General features: G+C 38.9%; 1 protein-coding gene across 1 annotated transcript in view; it reads left to right on the top strand.

The window, feature by feature from the left end:
* The window catches only part of LOC145994377 (protein takeout-like), a 57,329-nt gene that overhangs the window by 15,057 nt on the left and 21,598 nt on the right, over window positions 1–20,674 (top strand). The window contains exon 2 of the mRNA XM_083130489.1: window positions 8,176–8,268. Within this exon, the coding sequence (XP_082986615.1) occupies window positions 8,176–8,268 (93 nt within the window). The remainder of the gene's footprint in view (window positions 1–8,175; window positions 8,269–20,674) is intronic.

Raw genomic sequence — 20,674 nt, 5'->3', positions numbered from 1 at the left:
TTTTTGTAGTAACAGTGTAACTTCATATATATATATTAGGGCTAACATTTTTATGACTTAGCATATATTTTTTTGGTAAGGAGTGGTGTGTTTCCTAAATATATAGAAATTCATATTGTGAAGAAACTAATTGAATTAAGGTGCTTTTTAAGAGCATATTTTGCCATATTTGGCCATTTCTACGTGATGGAGCATATTGTGATGGATTTTCGGTCATATTAAGCATATTTTCGCTTTTTCAAGAGATATACCGTCACTTTCCAAGTTGATTTGTTCTTACATCCATGTTCACGTGAGTTTTTTTTCTTTTGGACTGCAGCAAAATCTTTCTCATTTTCAATTGAAAATTTACAGAAAACATTCATTGTGCATTTCAACTCATCAGGGCTCATAAAGTGAACTGAAATTAGTATGTACGAGGCTTGTCCGGAAAGTAAAGAAAGATACAAACCAAAAATAACATATAAAATAAATGTATTGCTCGCAAATAAAGTTACACTTGATACACTGACACAGAGGCTATTTCTCCACATAAGTGCCACCACGGGGAACAAGTTTTTGTATACCTGAATCGTAGAAACCCGCCGCCTGCATCTGGAACCAAGTTGTGACTTCTTCTCTGACTTCATCGTCGTCAGCAAAGTGTTTTCCACCAAGATTTTTATTGAGATACAGGAACAGGTGGTAGTCGCTGGGTGCAAGGTCGGGGCTGTATGGCGGATGGTGAAGGACCTCCCATTGAAACTGTGCAAGCAGATCCTTGGTGACATTCGCTGCATGGGGGCGGGCGTTGTCATGATTCCACTTGACAATATGCCTCTCCGTTTGTTTTAAATTGCACGTCGAAGATGTTTCAAAGTCTGGCAGTAGGTTTCAGGTTTCAGGCGGCATGAATTCCACCAGCAGGATGCCGTGGCGATCCTAGAAAACGGTTGCCATCAGCTTGCGGGTTGAAATTGACGTTTTGAATTTTTTGGCTTTTGGAGAATGGGTATGGCGCCACTGCAGTGACTGTTGCTTGGATTCAGGCGTATGGTGGAACACCCATGTTTCATCACATGTCACAATGGAGTCCAGGAATGCATCTCCCTCTTCTGCGTAGCGAGTAAGAAAGTCCAGTGCATATCCCAGTCGTTTGGTTTTGTGTTCGTCAGTCAAATGTTTTGGGACCCAGCGTGCACACAACTCCCTGTACCCTAACCCACAGAGTGTGGGTTAGTTACGCTACTGCGTATGAGGAATGTGTACGTATAAAATATATCAAATTTCTCACTGTAAGAAGGCTTCTCATACGGTTTCCTTAACGCGTGCTTGCCCGGCTTTATGCTGTTTTTTCCCAAAGTGCACTGCATGATGACGTCACGTTTAATATAATCCAATGAAACCACACACAGTTTACAATTTTTAGCGTGAAATTTGAATAGTCGTGTAATCCCAACAAAAAATAAATATTCACAAAATTACTTTAATTTTTTTTTTATTTTAAAGATATGGCTATTTTCAATATAACATTTAACACTTGTTTTAAAACATGTAAGGTTCCAGAACACACAAAGTTCTAGGCCTCGTTGTAACGTATTACGCTCATTTTAAACCTCTGTTTAAACTAGTACAGAGTAGTACAGACAGGGTGGCCCAAAAAAAGGTAACCGAACACATAAGGTAACGCTTCTACATTTCGGTTACCTTGTTTTGGCACACCCTCTATAACAGTTTGACAGTGGTTTCATTTTTTTTTTACTTCGCTTTCCTGACACTTTTGGCTAATCGCGAGAATGAGGATGAGCGTTATAATATGATGAAAATAATGAAACAACATTCACAAAGACCACAAATGCCCAGGCCGGGATTCGAACCCGGAACCCCTGGCGTCTTACTGCGCCGTTCTAGCCACTGCGCCACTGAGGACTGATCAATGGTGTTGTTTCTTTCGAATAAGCAGATAAAGTAGATAAAATAAAGTTTTGCATTTAACTACGAAAATGTAATTCACTGAACGGTAGCTTTTCTGTGTCTGCCAAATTATTTGGGGGGGGGGGGCATAATTCGGATCAAAGATTTAGGAATGATGCATTCCCTTTCTAAAGTTTGGAGGAGCAAATTGTACGTATGCACCACCGTTCGTACGCCATTTGGTGAGAAGGAAGTATTAGATTTTGTATACGAAGTTATATACAGGGTCTCCCAGTTAAAAGTAGCCACGATTCACGTTACAATGGACTATTCCATTTTACTGGTGCAATAAAGCCGTCAGGGTTGGCATGTTTAAAACAAGACAAATGCCTTTGAGCCGGTCTACTTTCAACTGGGACAACCAACATTTCAGGCTGTTTATTATTCTAAATGTTAGAAGCTATTGTCCAATATATATAAAGCCCCAATCCCACCACTGACTCACTGACTCACTGACATAAATGTTCTCCATGAAGGAAGCCCCGGAGGCGAAAAATGCCCGATTACGACCCCCCATGAAATCGTCCCAAAAGGCCGAGAAAATTAAGAAATCGCTCACTTTGCCTTTCCTTAAGGGTGAAAATGCCCTTTTTTCACGTCCTTAGCAACCGTTGCCACGGGAATTTTTTGCAGCACACATTGTTTCCTTCAATTCGTAATTGTCGAGATACATTATATTTCTCACAGACCTACAACACACAGATGAATCAACTCCTGGCTTTGAAAAGGTGGCTCAAACAAGGGTGACATCTACATAATAAGGAGTTTCAGCCCAGATACAATTACGTATATATTGGTAAACTCAATGCGAAATTATTATCTACATCGTGGTTGTTTTAACTAAATGTTTAGAGGTATAATAACAAACATTTATTTAGAGAGTTTGCCGTGCTTGTTGTTCACCATGGAAACGGACGTTTCTAGGCAACTCAAAGAAAGTTTATTTCCACCCCAAAACTACTGTAAGTGAATTGTACTAGACATTTCGTATTTCTAAATATGAGCGTCAGAATTTATTACAGAGGCAATCTAGGAATTTAGGGGTAATGACAGAAAACAGTTAACAAATTACGTTAAAAAATGTGAAAATGAAAAAAGACGTAAATATTGCATTTTCAATTTAGTGTCGCTATTGAATTCGCTTATGAAAAATCATCCAACTAATTATCTTGAAACGGTTATTACTTACTCAGTTTATTATTAAGAAATTAGACAATACTCTTTTGAATATTTGTACCTTATTAGAGCTCATAAACACATAAAGTAACTTTCGAAACTTTTCAAATTAGCGAGCTTATACACTTGTTCCCCTTCATCCAATACAACATGCAGACATTTTACCCCATCTATAATATGATTACGCCCACAACGTGGCCGAAGGTCACGTATGCGAGCGTATAAGACGTGGCCTTTGGCCACGTCAAAAGTACGCGAGTCTATTATATACAGTAGTTCCGAAAAATCTTTAAAAAATTTGTACCTCATTTCCCTCACAATCTTATACTGTGGCCACCACATGTTGACATGTATGACCTTACAAGAACTGGCAACACTGAAGGAACATGTGCTGGTTACATGCCTCGTTAAAATAGTGCGGAGAATTAGGTCAATCAATCGTTGCACATTTCGTCATTCTCACATTCAATCCCAGTGGCGTAGCAAGGGGTGGGCGACCGCCCGGAGCCTCGCGCCGAAAGGGGCCTAATGTCCCATGGAGTTGATACGAAAAGTACGTATAATCAATAGAAGTGAGAAACAAATATGGGAAGGCTAATTTTTGTGGTAAGTACAATTAAAATATTCTGTTTTTATCTGGTTTAAAATTATAGTTAAACGTTATAATTTGAATGAATACGACAAATCAGGGCGTAACATACAGGCATGCGGTCTCTAAGCCTAAGGGGGCCCGAAAAAAGTAAAACTTATTATTATTATTATTATTTTGTCTTGAAACATTTACGCAAAAATTCACGATAACTTGCTTGGACATTTTTACACATTTAAACTTTTCTTGAATAAGAAGAACTCTGTCTTGTATTTTCTTACTTCCCTTGACCTTGCACTCCCGATTTTAATAAGTTAACAACCGCCACGAAGCAAGTGTGAGGCAGTTAAATGCTCTCGTTGTTTCCTTCCTACCTACTAAATTAGTATGTCTTGTAGACTTGCATCAATGGTGGTAAAAGAAAAAACAAAACTCAAGACTGTAGACTTCTGGAGCCTGACTCTCTCCCAGAGGCGTGGCGTGCATGTAGCCGGTGTTACCGCAGGTAACAGTAAAATGTAATGATTAAAAAGTTGTTTCAATAAAATGATAACATTGTTAAATACGTTAATGAACACCGTTGCCGTCGAGTAGATATTGCCTAGGACATTTTTTCTGCAGCCGACAGAAGCGAAGAGGGAGGCCATTCCGCTACCCTGAAGAGGCAACAAGGGAGAAGAGGGCGCCAATGCAAGGAAAGAGCGGGGAAGGACTTTATGGGGTTATTCATATGCCTGTTAAGGGGCCCTGTTGCCGTTCAGACCTACCGGATCAGCCAGTGTTGTCACATCGGATTGGCAGAAAAGAGCTAAATCCCGCCTAAAATAGGAATACCATTTTCTGTGAAGCAACTAGAGGTTGACTGCAGAGCCAAGGCTGGATTGAACTACAACTGAGACCAGTTAGGTAATAGACGAAAATATAGTTCCTTGATGTGATTCGTGATTTGGACAAACCTTGCTCCAATATGCTAAGTTGGCAACAGTAGTACGTAGAGCAGCTGGGCTTCCCTTCCACAAAGGAGCGGAGTTCTGTCGTCTGCTCAGTGCTCACCACAGAAACGTGAAACTGACCCGAGAAAAGTGTGGTTCTTCTTCTTCCGCTTCGCAGCTCATTGCAGACAAGGGTCTACCACTATTCATTGGATTTTCGTGGTAACTGTCTCATGAGTGGTAGTTCTCTCCAGTGGCGTACGCAAGGGGGGGCTACGGGGTTTAAACCCCCCCCTTGAGCTTGTGAAATATTATGGAAAATGCTGTGGAAAAAAATTAAATGGCCAATTTTTCACAGTCAAAGATCTGAGACAATAATATTACTATTACTACTTCTTCTACTACAACAACAACTACTACTACTACTACTACTACTACTAATAATAATAATAATAATCATTTGAATTATTATTTCCATGCAGCATGGAGAAAAGCCCAGCATTCCAAACACACGCGTCTTTCAGAGTGATGCCTTGAAAATAAACACGAGTTTATGAGGTTAGGTTAGGGTAACTAAGATTTAAAAGAGAAAACAGTTGTTTTGTATCTCAGTTGCAAGAATGTTCAATACACTGTCGTACGCAGCATTTTTTTTTCGGGAGGGGCTCGAATAGTAAATGTGGATAGTACATGGCTTCATATTGGAGGGCAGGATGCATAATAAAATATTTCGTATTTTTGGAACTTTTCAGTCTTTGTATTCAAAGGCAAAAATGGTAATCGGGATTCACTTTAAAAGAGGTTTCGTATTTACATATTTTGATAAAAGTTCTTAACGGATTTTTATTTGAAAATTCTGATTTTCTCAAAATTTCGGTAGGGGCTGGAACACCATCGGCCATTCCTCTACGTACGCCAGTGTTCAACGAACATGTATTTTTTTATGTGAACAATGAGAATTAACTAAATAAAGTTATTGGTACGTTGTAAGAGGCTAATGTATAGACAAAGGCTAGGCGGACAAGAATACAGTCGCCAGTCCGCCTTTCCATTGTTTACCGCAGCACGTCTCTCTTTAAAATGTCTCACCTTGTAGACTAGACAATTATTCAAACGACAATAAGCTTAACTATTGTAAAATGTTTTGTTGGTAAGAACAGCGAGATAATCCAGATGTGAATTATCGGGGACATTTATGCGGGGAAAAAGCCGGAAAAATTCCAACAAATTTCGGGAATCAAAGCCGGATCTCCCGCGTGATTGTCACTTGTCAGACGCTCTTCCGACAAGATCACCGCAGCTCCTTGGATGAGTTCCATACTTTGATTATTTCAATTTATTTTAATATATTTTCTTGTATTTATGGATCTTTTTCACCCTTGAAATGTCTCCCCTCGTTGACCAGACAATTATTTCGTAACAAAGAAACAAAAAAAATGTTCCCAGGATTTGATAAAAATCGAATGACTAGAAAGTAATTTCGTTCTATTGTTTTCATAAATACTATATTTATGTAGATCTCTACTACTTAATAGTAGTAGTAGTAGTGGTATTAGTAGTATTATCAGTATTAATTCAGCTAATTAATTAATTATAAGTATTATTAATTGTGCTTATTATTTAATTAAAGTATATTAAAACAATGGTAATGTGAATTTGGAAAAAGTTTTAGAAATAACACCCCCCTTGATGAAATCCTGCGTACGCTACTGGTTCTCTCTAGGAGTGTTTGTGGCTAAATCACTGTGCTGATTGCAAAACAAGAACGAAATGAACAAATATCTAGCCAGAAGATATGTTTTCCTTACCCGGGGGGGGGGGGGAAGGAGTGATAACGTCTAGCAGGTATGTCGTACTGATAGCCGGTAACACTTTTGAAAAAGTCACGCCACGCCACTGCTCTCTCCCCAAACATCCCATTTATATATGAAAGGACGAAATTGACATTCTTGCACAATCTGAAAAATCGTTAAGTTCTCATATCTTCAAGTTGTAATATTTCATAGTTCGAGGGGGAACGTAGCCCCCATGGCCCCTCCCCTGAATACGGGCCTGTCTTAAAGCATCAGATTTCAGCTCCCGGAAAACAGAGAACGTTAGGGTGTGAAATTATTAAATATCATTTTCGACAGTAATTTATTATCATTATTTAAATATGATAAATTGCTGACGTATCCGTGAAGATTTTGTATCGATTCACATTGAGATTTCAAATTTAAAGAACTGATGGGGGCCTCGAATTCTAATCTCGGCCAGGGCCTCGCAATTTGTTGCTACGCCACTGTTCAATCCTTGCCCATTTCGTCATTCTCAAATTCAATCATTGCATATTTCGTCATTCCCACATTCAATCATTGCACATTTCGTCATTCTCACATTCAATCATTGCACATTTCTTCATTCTCACATTCATTCATTGCCCATTTCGTCATTCTCACATTCAATCATTGCACATTTCGTCATTCTCACATTCAATCATTGCCCATTTTGTCATTCTCACATTCAATCATTACACATTTCGTCCTTCCCACATTATCCTTGAGCCAAAATACGAAGCTGAAGTTAATTTATGTTTGTTCCTTTAAATGTTGAATGATTTTAAATGATGGATTCTATAATGGCAGCAGATAAATTTTTCGTAGAAGTTGAAAGTGTGTAATGTACGAGTCACAGCATGCGATAACAATTAAAACCGCGTAATTGTGAATTTTTTTCAACAGGGGAAGTGGAAATAAACTTTTATGGCCCTCCGTGAAGTGCCCACATTCACATTCAGGGTTGGCATGTTTAAAACAAAAGTGCTTAAAACACTACATTTTAAATGTTTTAAACACATGGATGAAACAGTTTTGACGCACTTTGTTGTTACTGTCACTGTATTTTGTTGCATTAAAAAAAATGTAATATTTCGGAAAACTGAGAACCTACCACGTGGATAGATTGTGACCTGGCAGCCGTGAAAGACTAGAAAATTATATATATATCTAGTACCTAATTGCACTTATATAAGAATAACCCGTGGCGCGACAGCCCTGTAAGGACCTTGGCCTATATCCCGACTGCCAGTCTCCCTGCAACAATCCTACCTAGAGGTGTGGAGATCTTCAACCGGTAATGGGGTGACGTGGGGTCAGCACGTCGAACCTTCAGCCGTTATAGGAGAGTTCCGAGACCAGGCTACGTAGCTGCCCTATTTCCTCATGATGGTGGGTTGCCACCGGGTCTGTATACAGGCCGAGAAACCAGAGACCCACGCGAACTCGAACCCATGCCGTCCAGCAGTCGGAGCCCAAAGCACAGCGCCTTAGACAGCACGGCCACGGAGGAGGACCTAATTGCACTTAATTTAATTTAATTACGTATTAGAAGTAAGGACAATTGAAAAATCTATTGTTTCATTAGTATTATAATCTAAAGCTCTTGGAGTTTGATATCCCCCCTGGAGGAAAATGACTGAATTCAACACTGCTTCTTCAGTACTATACTATTTCATGAAATGACTTGTTTTCTCTTCCTTTCTTGCAGCTCAGTACCTGAAGGTATGCAGGCGTAACGATCCAAAAATTGGAGAATGTTTCAAGAATGCAGTGGAGCACTTACGACCCTACCTACTCAAAGGTAAGATCAATAGTTTGTCTTGCTTCAAATTTCCTATAGTGCGGTTAAATTGTCCTTAATGAAGATCCTATTTATAAGGTGATATTAAAATTAATTCAGATATGATCTGCATATTAAGCATAACGCCCACTGAGACGTGGTGAAACGCCACTACAGAAATCAACATAACTTCTGTTGTCTGCTTCTATTGAAATCAAATGGTGTAACGCCCACTACAAAGAACCGGAGCGGGAATTTCCATGCCAGAAGTCTGCAGGTTATCTTAAATGTTATCGCCCAATGAGACGCCGGAAACGCGCCTGTTGCAGTGTTTCTCCGTGTCTCAGTGAGCTTCAAGCTTTACACATCTTAATGCCTGTGGACCTTGGTATTTCGCAAACACGGTAACATCGAAAAATGATAACTGATGCAAAAAGTTGTCTCTGTACGTGCAGTGGCATGTTCTGAACACATTTTCATCCAGTCGAAATCGCGAAATAACGCGAATTTGCCTCAAAATGCGAACTTTTCGCGAATTTCAACACAATTGTGCTTAAAATACAGAAACTAATATTCTTGAGTTTTGGGTTTTAGAAAAATAAAATCTACCATATTTACGCATCTATAACGCGCACATTTTTACAAAATTTTATCACAAAGAAAAACTATACGGTGCGTGTTGTGCATGGAATAATTCAGACAGCTACATTCAGCCACGTCGCAACGTTTTGCATTACCGAGTATAGCGGCGCGATTCTAGCTGGAGATCAAGTGCGCACCTACCGTCACACCAGAGACGTAACATCGGTCTTTGACGCGCAGGAAACTCATATATCGTTTCCAATCTTTGGAACTCTCACGAACAGACAGACGTAGGTCATGTAAATTACAATTTAAAATACTGCTTTTATAGCTTAATGAAGGGACAATAATAGGTAGCCTAGAGCTATATCACAGGGAAATAAGCTAGAACAAAACTGCAAATTTTGGAAAAAAATAACACCACATTTGCAGAGAAAAATAACACCTAAAAAAATCGAGGTCCCTACTAATGGTTAATCAACATTTTAAGCGAAACAGGAATGCCAATTTCACCTAAGGGAAATATTTAAAGTGGGGGAAATTCTGTACGTGGTTAATATGTTCCATATATTTATTAAGAATGTATACTCTGTCCCGGGAATCTATGGAGCAAGCGAACAAAAACAAGTCTCTGCGCAAGTGGTGACTCGAGACCAATGAACGCGCGAGAGGGAACGGGATTACCTGGAAGAAGAAAAGAGACTTCAGGCAGCAACGTGTACTGGTTCCGTGTCCCCACTCGCTCTACCTTTATGCGTGGCCTTGCTCCAGAGATTCCCGGGATATAGTATAACTAATTTGTTTTTCGTTTGTTACAAATCAATGATCCAACAGATGTGTTTGTGGAGGGGGAATGAGTTCTATGTCATAGTTATTGTTTACGAATATGGAAAGAAAAAGGGGCCTGTATTGAATTTGTTTACGTACTCAATGAACACACTTATTGATACAGGGTGTGGGAAAACAACTTCATCAACAGTAGGATGTTGGCGAACTAATTATGTTTGCACTTGTTCGTTTGCTGATTGCATCAACATCTGTCGCATATGTCGTGATTATTGACATTGCACGACACTCGAAGCACGATACATTTTAGACTGAACAGTCCTTAATTTCAGTCCGAATATATAGGGTATTTATTAACGAACTCCGGGGTTTTGAAGCTAAATATTTTATTAAAAACTGAAACTCAGGAAAAAGTAAATACATATTTTTTAAGGTAATGTTATGAAGTTTTGTTTACAATTTGGTAAATTTTAATGTGTGCCCCTTTTGTAGCACGGCACACATCCAAACGATAATCAACTTCTTGCCACGTCCTGGCCAGCATGTCTGGAGTGATGGTTGCCACAGATGCGATAATTCTTTGCTTAGATGGTTGACATCTTTCTCCGCATAAACCATGTTCTTCACATGTCCCTATAGGAAAAAGTCTAAGGGAGTAAGGTCCGGACTTCTTGGAGGCCATGTAGGCCCTTTCCTTCCAATCCACACTTCCAGTATCTTTAAACGCCTTAAGCCATTGACGAATTGTTTTGTCCGAAGGCGCAACATCACCATACTCGCGTCGAAAGTTACGCTGTACAGCAATAACAGATCCAGTTTCTACAAGACATATCACACACTGCGCCTTCTGTTGTGGCGTCGCCTTTGCACTGAACTGCACTGTGTTCTGGCTCGGCCACTTCAAGATCAACGCTGCGCAGCGTTGCCAACCTTTGTTTTAATAAACTCCAAACGGCGTGAATAAAACTTGCTGCGCTACTAATTTCAAAGTAATTAACTAACCTAAGTTACCTAATACCGTTTGCGCGCAATCATTGTTTAAAACCCCGGAGTTCTTTTATAAACACCCTGTATTGGAAACTCTTTGTCTCTGTCAGTTTGTGAACTAAGCTGTCTTCTTACAACATCGCAAGTATCGTTATTCTTTTGTATTTTAAGGGTCCCTGGTTCAAATCCAGACCTGGGCATGAATGTTTTTGAGTGTCCATTTATCAATTTCATCATATCATCACTCATCCCCATCTTCGCAAATTAGTCAAAAATGGCACAAAAAGCGAAGTACAATAAAGCAAATCAATCAATCAATCAATCAATCTTTTGTATTTTGCTCAGGTAAGACTCCCAAGTTTTTTTCAAGTCGTCTCTCTTAACAAGCGACGCTAGTGGCAACCCTGATTCACGTACCTGGAAGTTACGTCAGAGCGATCGTTTGATGCGTTGGGTTGCATACATACAGGTCAGATTTTCAGCGGTTATAGAGCAGAAACTAAGAGTGTTCGATGTAATATTTACAAGGAAAACTTAGTTTTTTTTATTATATCTACCAGCACGCAACCGTTCTTGATTTTTTTTTCCGCACCCAGACTAAGGATATTGACTAGTTTCGTACCCACGTGAGCCTATTAAACTATTGAGAATATCTAGGCAATAATGAAAGCAAACCACAAGAAGATTTACGTGAATGCTCTAGACAAAATTCTAAGCTGATGGTTTTCTTTTTATATTTTGGAATATCACAGCGGCATATAGAAAGGAGAGAAAATTTCGGAAACTGCTTCGCTGATGTCCGCCAAGGCCAAGCCGAGCTTTAAGAATGTGTTCCAAATGTGTCTACATCGATCATTATAGTCACGGACATTTCTGGGTTATAATAATCCCATGAACTTTCAATGGAATCGTTACAACCCAGAAGTGTCCATGACTGCACAACAGAGACCGCCTGATACAAATTTTCCACATTTTAAAAATATTTCTCTTTCAGCAGATATTAGGCGAAATGGAAATTCCAGTTTTGTGACAGTTGGGTCACATTATTCTTGACTTGTAAGTAAGAATTAGAAGCTGTACATTGAAAGCGAAACATAACGGAGACAGGAAGTTCTCGTCGATTTGGAATGCCGATCTTACAAATTCCATTACTTGCCTCATCCGGTGCAAAGGTGCCAACTTGACAGCCAGATCTGAATCGACAAGTATTGGAATTTGTATATCTAAGCAACCGAACCAATCTGAGAAAATCGGAAGGAAAATTTGGTATCAGTTTTGGATTGTAACTGAGGGAGTCAACAGTTGGAGAAGAAAGAACGCAGATATGTACCTGGAGGACGGAGGCGTCACTCCGATCTGAGCATGCTCTGAGCCTATTTCCACAACCTCTCACAAGCCCCTATTCCTTACCCCAAGGTTGAATTAAACAAATAAGGGAAGGACGAAACATGGTTTAATTTTAACTTACAAGTCCACATTATAGTATCCTGGTAAGCCATAGGGCGAAACGGAAATACACGAAACTGCTAGTTGCTGAAATATTGCAATGTAAGAAACGAACCTCATCTGATACAATACAAATAATGGTGTGATGGAACAGATGGAGATTTATGAGAGTTTTTCATTGGTCCAGTTTGTCTAAAAGGAAGCAGTGACTGTTAAGAACGAGAAATTCCGCTGCCAACCTTTCCTGAAACTGATTAAGATAGCCTACTACTACTGGTCCTGATCATACATTCCGAAGGTGATTCAAAAAAGTAAGGTGACATGAGCTCTCACGGATATCATATCCCACCTGTTCTTCGAATTTCCCGCCAGGCTCGCAGCAGAAGAGCACAGCTTTAACACACGGCCGTTAGATAGCGCATATGTTACGTCAGATCCTCGCAATATCAGTTGAAAGATGGCTGCGTTCACGGAAACATGGTCAAGCGTGGTAGTGTGATCAGGTTTTTGTCACACACTGATGCGGTTGCGGGAAGCTTTCAGCATAGATTCTCTCAACAGGCGTCGTGTTGATGCACGACAACGCTCGACCACACTCAGCCAACAGCATGCGTGAATTGTTACGGAGCTTATGGTGGCAGGTACAGGACCATCCTCCATACAGTCCCGATCTAGCACTCAGCGGTTTCCATCTCTTCGGACCATTGAAGAACCACCTGGGTGGTAGGTGATTTACAAAACAATACGGAAGTTCAGTAAGCCGTCATGACGTTGCTTCAGGGACTTGACGCCGATTTCTTCCATTCCGGCATTGATGCCTTGGTGTACCGTTGGAACAAATGTTTGGACAAACATGGCGACTATGTTGAAAAGTAATGTGTAGAGTGCCACACACGTAAATTTGCCGTTCCGTAGAAACGAATTTTCGTTTCGTCTCCCTCTCTCTTAGCATCATGTGTTCTACCCTGCTCGAAAACCTTCGCTATTGTTGCCATATTGTCATTCCATTCCTGGACACACTCGCGCAAACATCATTGAAAACAATTGAATAGCGCTCCAGCTCGCGGTTCCCACCGTTCGGTAGGGACGCTAATGTGGCAATATAGCACGGCGTAGTGCTTGCTTCTTTTATGCAGTGCATGTTCATTGGCTAGCTAGTAACTAGTGTTGCCAACTGTAATAATGAAGCACTATTTCTGTCACGGAAGGGGAAAAGGCAGGTAAAGTGGCGGTGAGTTTTGTTGGATTGGAAGCACCATATTTTTATTTTATATTAAGTATTTGACCGGTTTGACGTTGTGTGCGTGTATTGCGTGTGTGTATGTAAAAGTGTGTGTTTGCTAATGAACGTTAAATTCCATAATGCCTCCAGTTCTGTCGAAGTTGAAATCAAAAACCTTGCATAGCCAAGCTCGGGAAATTCTAAGCAACGTGCACGAGTTCATGAAGGAGGAAGCCAGTCATGGTGTTAGCATCCCAATAAAGCATTTTGGCAAGAGAGCAGCGAACAGCAGCAACAAATTGTTCATATTTCATAATTTTGGAATTATTCAAAATAAATAAATTATGTGGCTCCAACATCATTTCAACTCTGGCTCCGGCACGTGTTCTTGTAGAAATTGCATAGACGAGGCTGTCATTTTTGCTGCTTAATGCGATACGTATTGTTTTCTGTGTTAAAATTGCCATGCTTTGATGGGTGACCAAGTTCATAGCAGGGCCGGCGGAAGGGGAGGGCGTACCGTGCCTTCGAAAGAGCGGCAAACTTTGAAGAGAAGAAAAAAATAAGCCTATTGAAAACTGTGATCGAGCGAGATATTCTTTTGCGCTGAATAGTATTGAAATAGCATAAGAAGTCTCATTATTTATTTTATATTTTGATGTTTTAGTTAGGAATATATTGATTTTCAATTTTCCGTTGCTGCGTAATGGACGTTGGGGGAGGGGGGTCGAATAGAGCCGCCACCTCCCAGGGAGGCAAAATGACTAGCGCCGGCCCTGGTTCATAACAAAAGAAAAAGCCGCGCAGCTTATCGTCTAGTGGCAGTATATGTACTTGTTATTGTTGTGGAAGCCGGCATCCTTTGTAAATGTACAACAAAGGCAACCGACTGTCGCCGATCTCAGAGAGGAAATAATAATACTGCTTGAGGAGGAGTGTTATGGTGCAATTGTAGCGGTTTAACACGTTGGCATGTTATTATCTGCCGTTGCAGTTCCATACCAGTGTATACAGGTTTTGGCAGTGAAAAGTTAGAACGCCACCAGTGCATTAATGCAATGAAAAATAATATATATATATATATATATATATATATATATATATATTTTGTTTGAAATCACTCAAATAAGGAATCGTATGAAGAAGTCTTCTTTGCAGCATTTTTGGTAATTTTACTTATGTGTTAGTTCATATTTTGCGAATTTTTAGTCCATATGTATGTAGCAGTTTTTAAATTAACTGGGTCGTATGCTATTACGAAGCGTAAGGCAGAGAACAGGGAAAGCTGGAGATTGCAGTGAAAAACCTGCCAATTAGGCAGAAAAAATGAATGAATGAATGAATGTATGTAGCTACATACAAAGCCACTTGTTAGTACATATTAATCCTAGTCCTGGTATAATGCATGACGTTTAAAGCTCAACGTTAAATAGACCTGAATTTTCTAATTTCCTTGTTGTACGTAACAGCTGTGCATCGGCGCACTGCAGCGATTTTTCTATCTGCTCCATTAGCAACACTGCTTCTTTAGTTGTTTCGCGCATCGCACGGCAGAATTATCTGCGCTGGACTCTATCAGTGCATACTAACGTATCAGTATATTTGCGTGTGGAATAAAGTTTGTCCATAAGAGCTCGTTACCTACTTTCTGAATAACCCAAATCAAGTATAGTACTTTACATGCATAAGGTACGTACTTCGAGAAATATTTAAAAATTCGTCGCGAATGAAAAATAAATTAGTACACAAGAGAATATTTTGTTCTAAAGTTAGATAGATTACAAAACCAAGTTGCAGCAAATGGTTGTCCATGAGAACACAAACATTTAAGACGAGTGATTGTTAATGATGATATCCAGATTCATCTAGCGGCACTTAGCTCCACTACAACCAGTTTGCGTACGTTGTTCAAAATTCAGAAGCTGTTATATAATGTTCACGTGACTGACGTCAGAATTTTTAATAGATATGTTATTTCAAAACGTGCAGAAGGTTCTGTGACCTCGTGTGTATGGATAATCGTAAAATATGCATGTTTTAAGATAGGGAGAAAAGTTAAATTAAACAGACAATAGGAAAAAAAACAACAAAGAATCGGGGAGAAAGACAACAGAGGGTCAACTAAAGAAAGAGGATATGCAGTCCTAATCCTTCAACAGAACTGTTTTGTATTTTTTTAGTTTGTGGATGTTTAATTTACTACATCTCAGACAATTGTGAAAAGTTACTTCATTTTCTGTTACTATTATTAGGGCCTAACCGATGTATCGGTATGTTTCGATCGGTCTTTATTTACCAATACTGACCGATAGCTTTCCGGCGTTTCGATCGTTCATATGATCCATAAGAATGTAGCATGGCAATATTTAATTATCCTGGAAGTTATGCAAAATTCGAAGTTACCAATGATCTTTTACCAATCCTATGTGAGAAACTAGCAGATATTTTTATATTCTGATGTACTTTTTGAATATTTCAAAGCAAAACTCTGTTAAGTAGAGTGCAATACTCACCCACTAATTTCAATTAATATTCTGAACAACTTTTAATTGTTACAATTTTCAAGCATCGGTATCGGTGTGAATCGGTAAGAATATCGGTATCGGTATGGCTATCGGTTCCAAGTGGTATCGGCTTTAGTCCTGTTGAATTATTTATTAACGAACTAACGAAGATTTCAAACAGTACATGTGTGAAGAACGAAAAAAAACATTTGGCAATGCTTCCCCCAACATATAGCTACATCTATACGTATGTCACAGAATCTTGCAGTAAAAAAAAAAAATACAGACTACTGCCTGGCCACAGTTGCCAGTTCATAGTAAATCTTTACAAACAAAGTTACTAAAACAAATATCTCCTACAACCCCCCTCCCCTTCGAAATGATATCTTACAAACATCTAATATAATATCGCTTCATTTCCTTTTAAACATCATTATGAATAATACTCTTACAATGTTTCTCATGCAGATTACGACATAGTGATTTGGTAAACAAGTCTGCTGGATTATTTTCACTTGATACAAATTGCACTTCCACAATTCTTTCCATTACTTTCTATCTTATGAAGTGATGTTTTATTGCAATGTGCTTGGTTCTTGACTTATCCACAAAGTTCTTAATATGTGCAATGGCTGCTTGACTGTCACATTTGATCACTGTTGGTTCCACATCTGCATCTTCTAATTTAAGTGAATTCAGTATTTGCTTCATCCAAGTAATTTCACGTGCACAAGACAGCTTCCATGGTACTTAATGTAATTGCAGTTTGCTTCATGCTTTTCCAATAATGGGAGCATTTGCAAGAATGACTAAGTAATCAGTAATGCTTTCGCGATCCTCTTCACAGTTCGCTCAGTCAGCATCGCAGTGCGCAAACCATTGGTTTACCTACAGGTTGATATGTAATACCATAATGTTTGGTACATATCGAAGAATTATTCTCGCTGCCTTCCAATGTTTTCTATTAAATTTTAGAACAATACTGTGCTAGTTTACCAACGGCAGATCATATATCTGGTGTGGTCCTTTGAGATAAATATAATAACCCACCTAGAAGTTCTCGATAAGGGATATCAACTTAATGTTCGTCTTCATCTGAAAATTCAGGTCGACTTTTGATTGGTGTATGAACATCCTTGGCATCTTGTAATTCAAATCTTTTCACCAGCTGATCAACATAATCTTCCTGATATAATGTTATCCCACCGGTATCTAGATAATTGAATTTCACCCCTAGAAGATGTGATGCTAATCCCATATATTTTACTTTGAAACACGATTCCAAACATGTCTTCAACCACTGTCTGGCTGCTTCATTTTGTGATATAGCTAGTATATCATCAACATATACTATTAGTACCAATCTTCCCTCTTTTGAGTCTCACACTAGGTGTTTTTCCAGTCCATAGTTCATATGGGGTCTTTGATTCATTATGACTATTTGTTGTACGATTTCTAATGTACGCTGCTGTGTATGTTAGATCAACCCAAATTATCCTTGGTATGTTACTATCACTGAAAGCACTTCTCACATGATTCATAAGTGTTTGATTCATACGTTCAGCCACCCCATTTTGTTCTGGTGTGTATACCATTGTTCTTTCATGTATTATTCCATGATCCCTACAAAAGTCATCCCATTTCTTGGAACCGAATTCCAACCTATTGTCAGTTCATAATATTTTCAAACTTTTTCCAGTTTGTTTTTCAACTTCCACTTTCCAATCCCTAAATGTCCTAAAAACACACCATCTTTGGATTTCAAAAAGTAAACATATGTATTTCTGCTTGCATCATCTATTATGCTTAATACATATCTAGCGCCACCTAAACTTTTAACATCCAAAGGTCCCATGAGATCGGCATGCACAAGTTCAAGTTCTGATGTTTCCCTTTTTGTGTCATAACTACTCATAAATGATTGCCTAGTTGACTTTCCTATTAAACAACTATTACATGACGTTGACTTATCTAATTTACAATTAAGCCCTAACACAGTCTCTGACTTTGCCATTTTTAGAATTTGATGCTTCCCTACATGCATAAACGCTGATGCCACAAATCTAATGATTCATTATGCATTCTTTGTGTTGACACAGCACATTTTACACCCTGACATAATGTATTTATAAGATATAATCTTCCTTGCTTTTCAGCCTGAATCAATCTGTTCCAATACTCATCATAAATACAACAACCCTTATTGTTAAATACAATTTCCTTATTATTATCTGTTAATTATTTTACTAACAAAATTCTATGTTTCAAACCAGGAACCAAAAAAAAATCTTTAGCTTCAAATTCACTAAGTACACCCTTATTATATATATATATTTTTTTTTTTTTGCTTCAACCACACCCTTTCCAGTTATTGGTGTTGTTGTACCATCAGCTGTGGTAATGTTTTCAGCACACGATTTCTTGTCAATTGTTGAAAAGTAATTTTCATTTTGAGTCATGTGATTCGTTGCACTAGTTTCAATTATCCACACATTGGCATTTGCAATAATAGTACCACATGAAACATTCATGTTTTTGATGCTAGGAGTTTATTTGCACCGTCCTTTCTTGCATTGTATTTTGATGTATAGTTCCTAGCAAATTGTCCACTCCCTTTACATGTATAACAAATTATCATACGCTGGTGTTGGGGAGGTGAAACATCCATCTGTTTCTTAGTTTTCGAAAAAGGTGTTACTGTCTTTTTCTTCACGAACATAGCGGATTGTCTTTTAACTTCATTTTCCTGTCGTCTCGCAGATTCCGCGATCAGATGTCTCTTCACTGTTGCACATGTAAATTCATCTTCGGGTAGATTACGTAGAGTGGAGACCACTGTATCCCAGTCGTCGGACAAAACCACACAAAATTGTCATAGCCAAATCTCCATCTTCAATTTTATCACCAACACTGCACAGTTCTGTTACAGTTTCATTTATTTTTCCCTAAATAAATTTCCACATTTTCACAGTCACGCAACCTTTGTGAGTGTAACTTTCTTCGCAATTGAACTTGCTATCACGTGATGCATACAACCTTTGTAGTTCTTCCACACTTCTTTCGCAGTACACAAGTGTCTTATGTGCATTTGCTGTTCATCACAAATCGCAAGCGCAATTTTTGCCAGTGCCTTGCCTTGTCGCGTTTGTAACTTACGTTCTTCTTCAGCATCATTTTCCACATCAGGCGGACTTCCTTCTGGATCCACGATTGTCCATAAATCGTTTTCCATTAACACCAACTTCATTTGGTAGCTCCATGATGCATAATTAGTACCAATTAATTTGCATATGGTAGTAGACTTATCGCCCGACATTTTGAATCGTCACAAGTCTATCTTCATTTCTTTCGAACAGTTTGCTTCAGGCGCCTGGCCCCATAACCATTGTTGAATTATATATTAACGAAGTAACGAAAATTTCAAACAGTAGAACAAAATACATGTATGAAGACCGAAAAAAAACGTTTGGCAGTACCTGCCCCGTCATATAGCTAAATCTATATGTATATCACAGAATCTTGCAGTAGAAAAACAAACAGACTACTGCCTGGCCACAGTTGCCAGTTCATAATAAATCTTTACAAACAAAGTTACCAAAACAAATATCTCCTACAAGCCCTAATTATTATACAGGGTGGCCCAAAAAAGGTAACCGAAACTTAAAGGAACGGTTCAAAAATTCGGTTACCTTTCTTAGCCCACCCTGTACATCAGAGATGCCCATTGGTAGGAACAACAAATAACAGAACTTCGATAATATAACTAATAAACAATGAAATTGTGTTGTTTTATAGTTTTGTTACCGCTTCTGCGATCCTTGCGCACAAATTTTCGACGGGATTGATATATCGGTAAACGTCACACCTCCATGAGAAAATAATAATGCCCTATTACATTAGTATTGTTGTAAGTTTGCAGCAGTGATGGTGCCATTAAAACAATGAGTAGGGAACCAGAGAGGACGTAATTACCTGTATTTCCTGGGCAATGCATACAAACAATACACATTTGGAACAATACTGTCTCGAGAGAGCTCTACCAATGAACTCGTAAGAGGGGAAGTGAGTACATATAGGGGAAAACTCGCATGTAGCTACAAGCCGTTAGCAGCAGCGTGCACTGCTTTGTTCCGTCCACTCGCTTTCTCCCATTCTCTACCGTTACGCACGGCGCTGTCTCACAGATTCTCGAGACAGAATGTATATGTATAATGTCCATCATGCATTAAAACAGGTCTTTTGACTTTAAAGCGCATATGAGTGAATTGTTGTTTAATGTCCACTTTATGCACATATAGGCTAATCGGGACTGGGCCTGTAGTTTAAAATGGGATCCGAACCACAGTGAAATGTGCCTCCAGCTCGGCCCAGGAGCTAGATTGAGGAGAAAATTTGAATAGGAATAAATATCACGATTTCTTGTCTAATTATTAGCAGTCTATTAAATTAGTATTTCTGTCAATTTTCAGAGATGTAGATCTAATGGAAATAGATCCGGCAAACTCGCGAACTAAAGTAAACAGTCATTTGTTTTCTCCTCTCGCTTGCCCTGCGACCACAGCGCCACTTTGAGAATCTTATCTTGGTCAAGCTATATCTTATGCTCAATCCCGAAAATCTCTGGAGCAAAACCGCTCATGACGAAAGGGAACGGGAGAAAGCGGTAATCTACTGTACCTACTACTTTTTGTAAGATATATTTTGCTTTATTTTTCATGTAGAGTATATTTCTATTCTTCGTTCGCTATAACAATAGGAAATATAGCGAAGAAATGTTTCTCTTGCACTGTGTTACTTTACTTCTCTCAACAACATCCACATGCTTATTACAATTCACTTAAATATACTCTCATTGCCTGGGAAAGCATAACCACTGAAAAAGCCCAGGCAGTTGGCGGCC

The sequence above is a fragment of the Lepisma saccharinum genome, chromosome 10 (genome assembly GCF_977018435.1).
Source record: "Lepisma saccharinum chromosome 10, izLepSacc3.1, whole genome shotgun sequence".
NCBI lineage: Eukaryota > Metazoa > Arthropoda > Insecta > Zygentoma > Lepismatidae > Lepisma > Lepisma saccharinum.
Note: the sequence above shows the minus strand (reverse complement) of the source record. Positions and strands in the feature narration are given on the sequence as shown.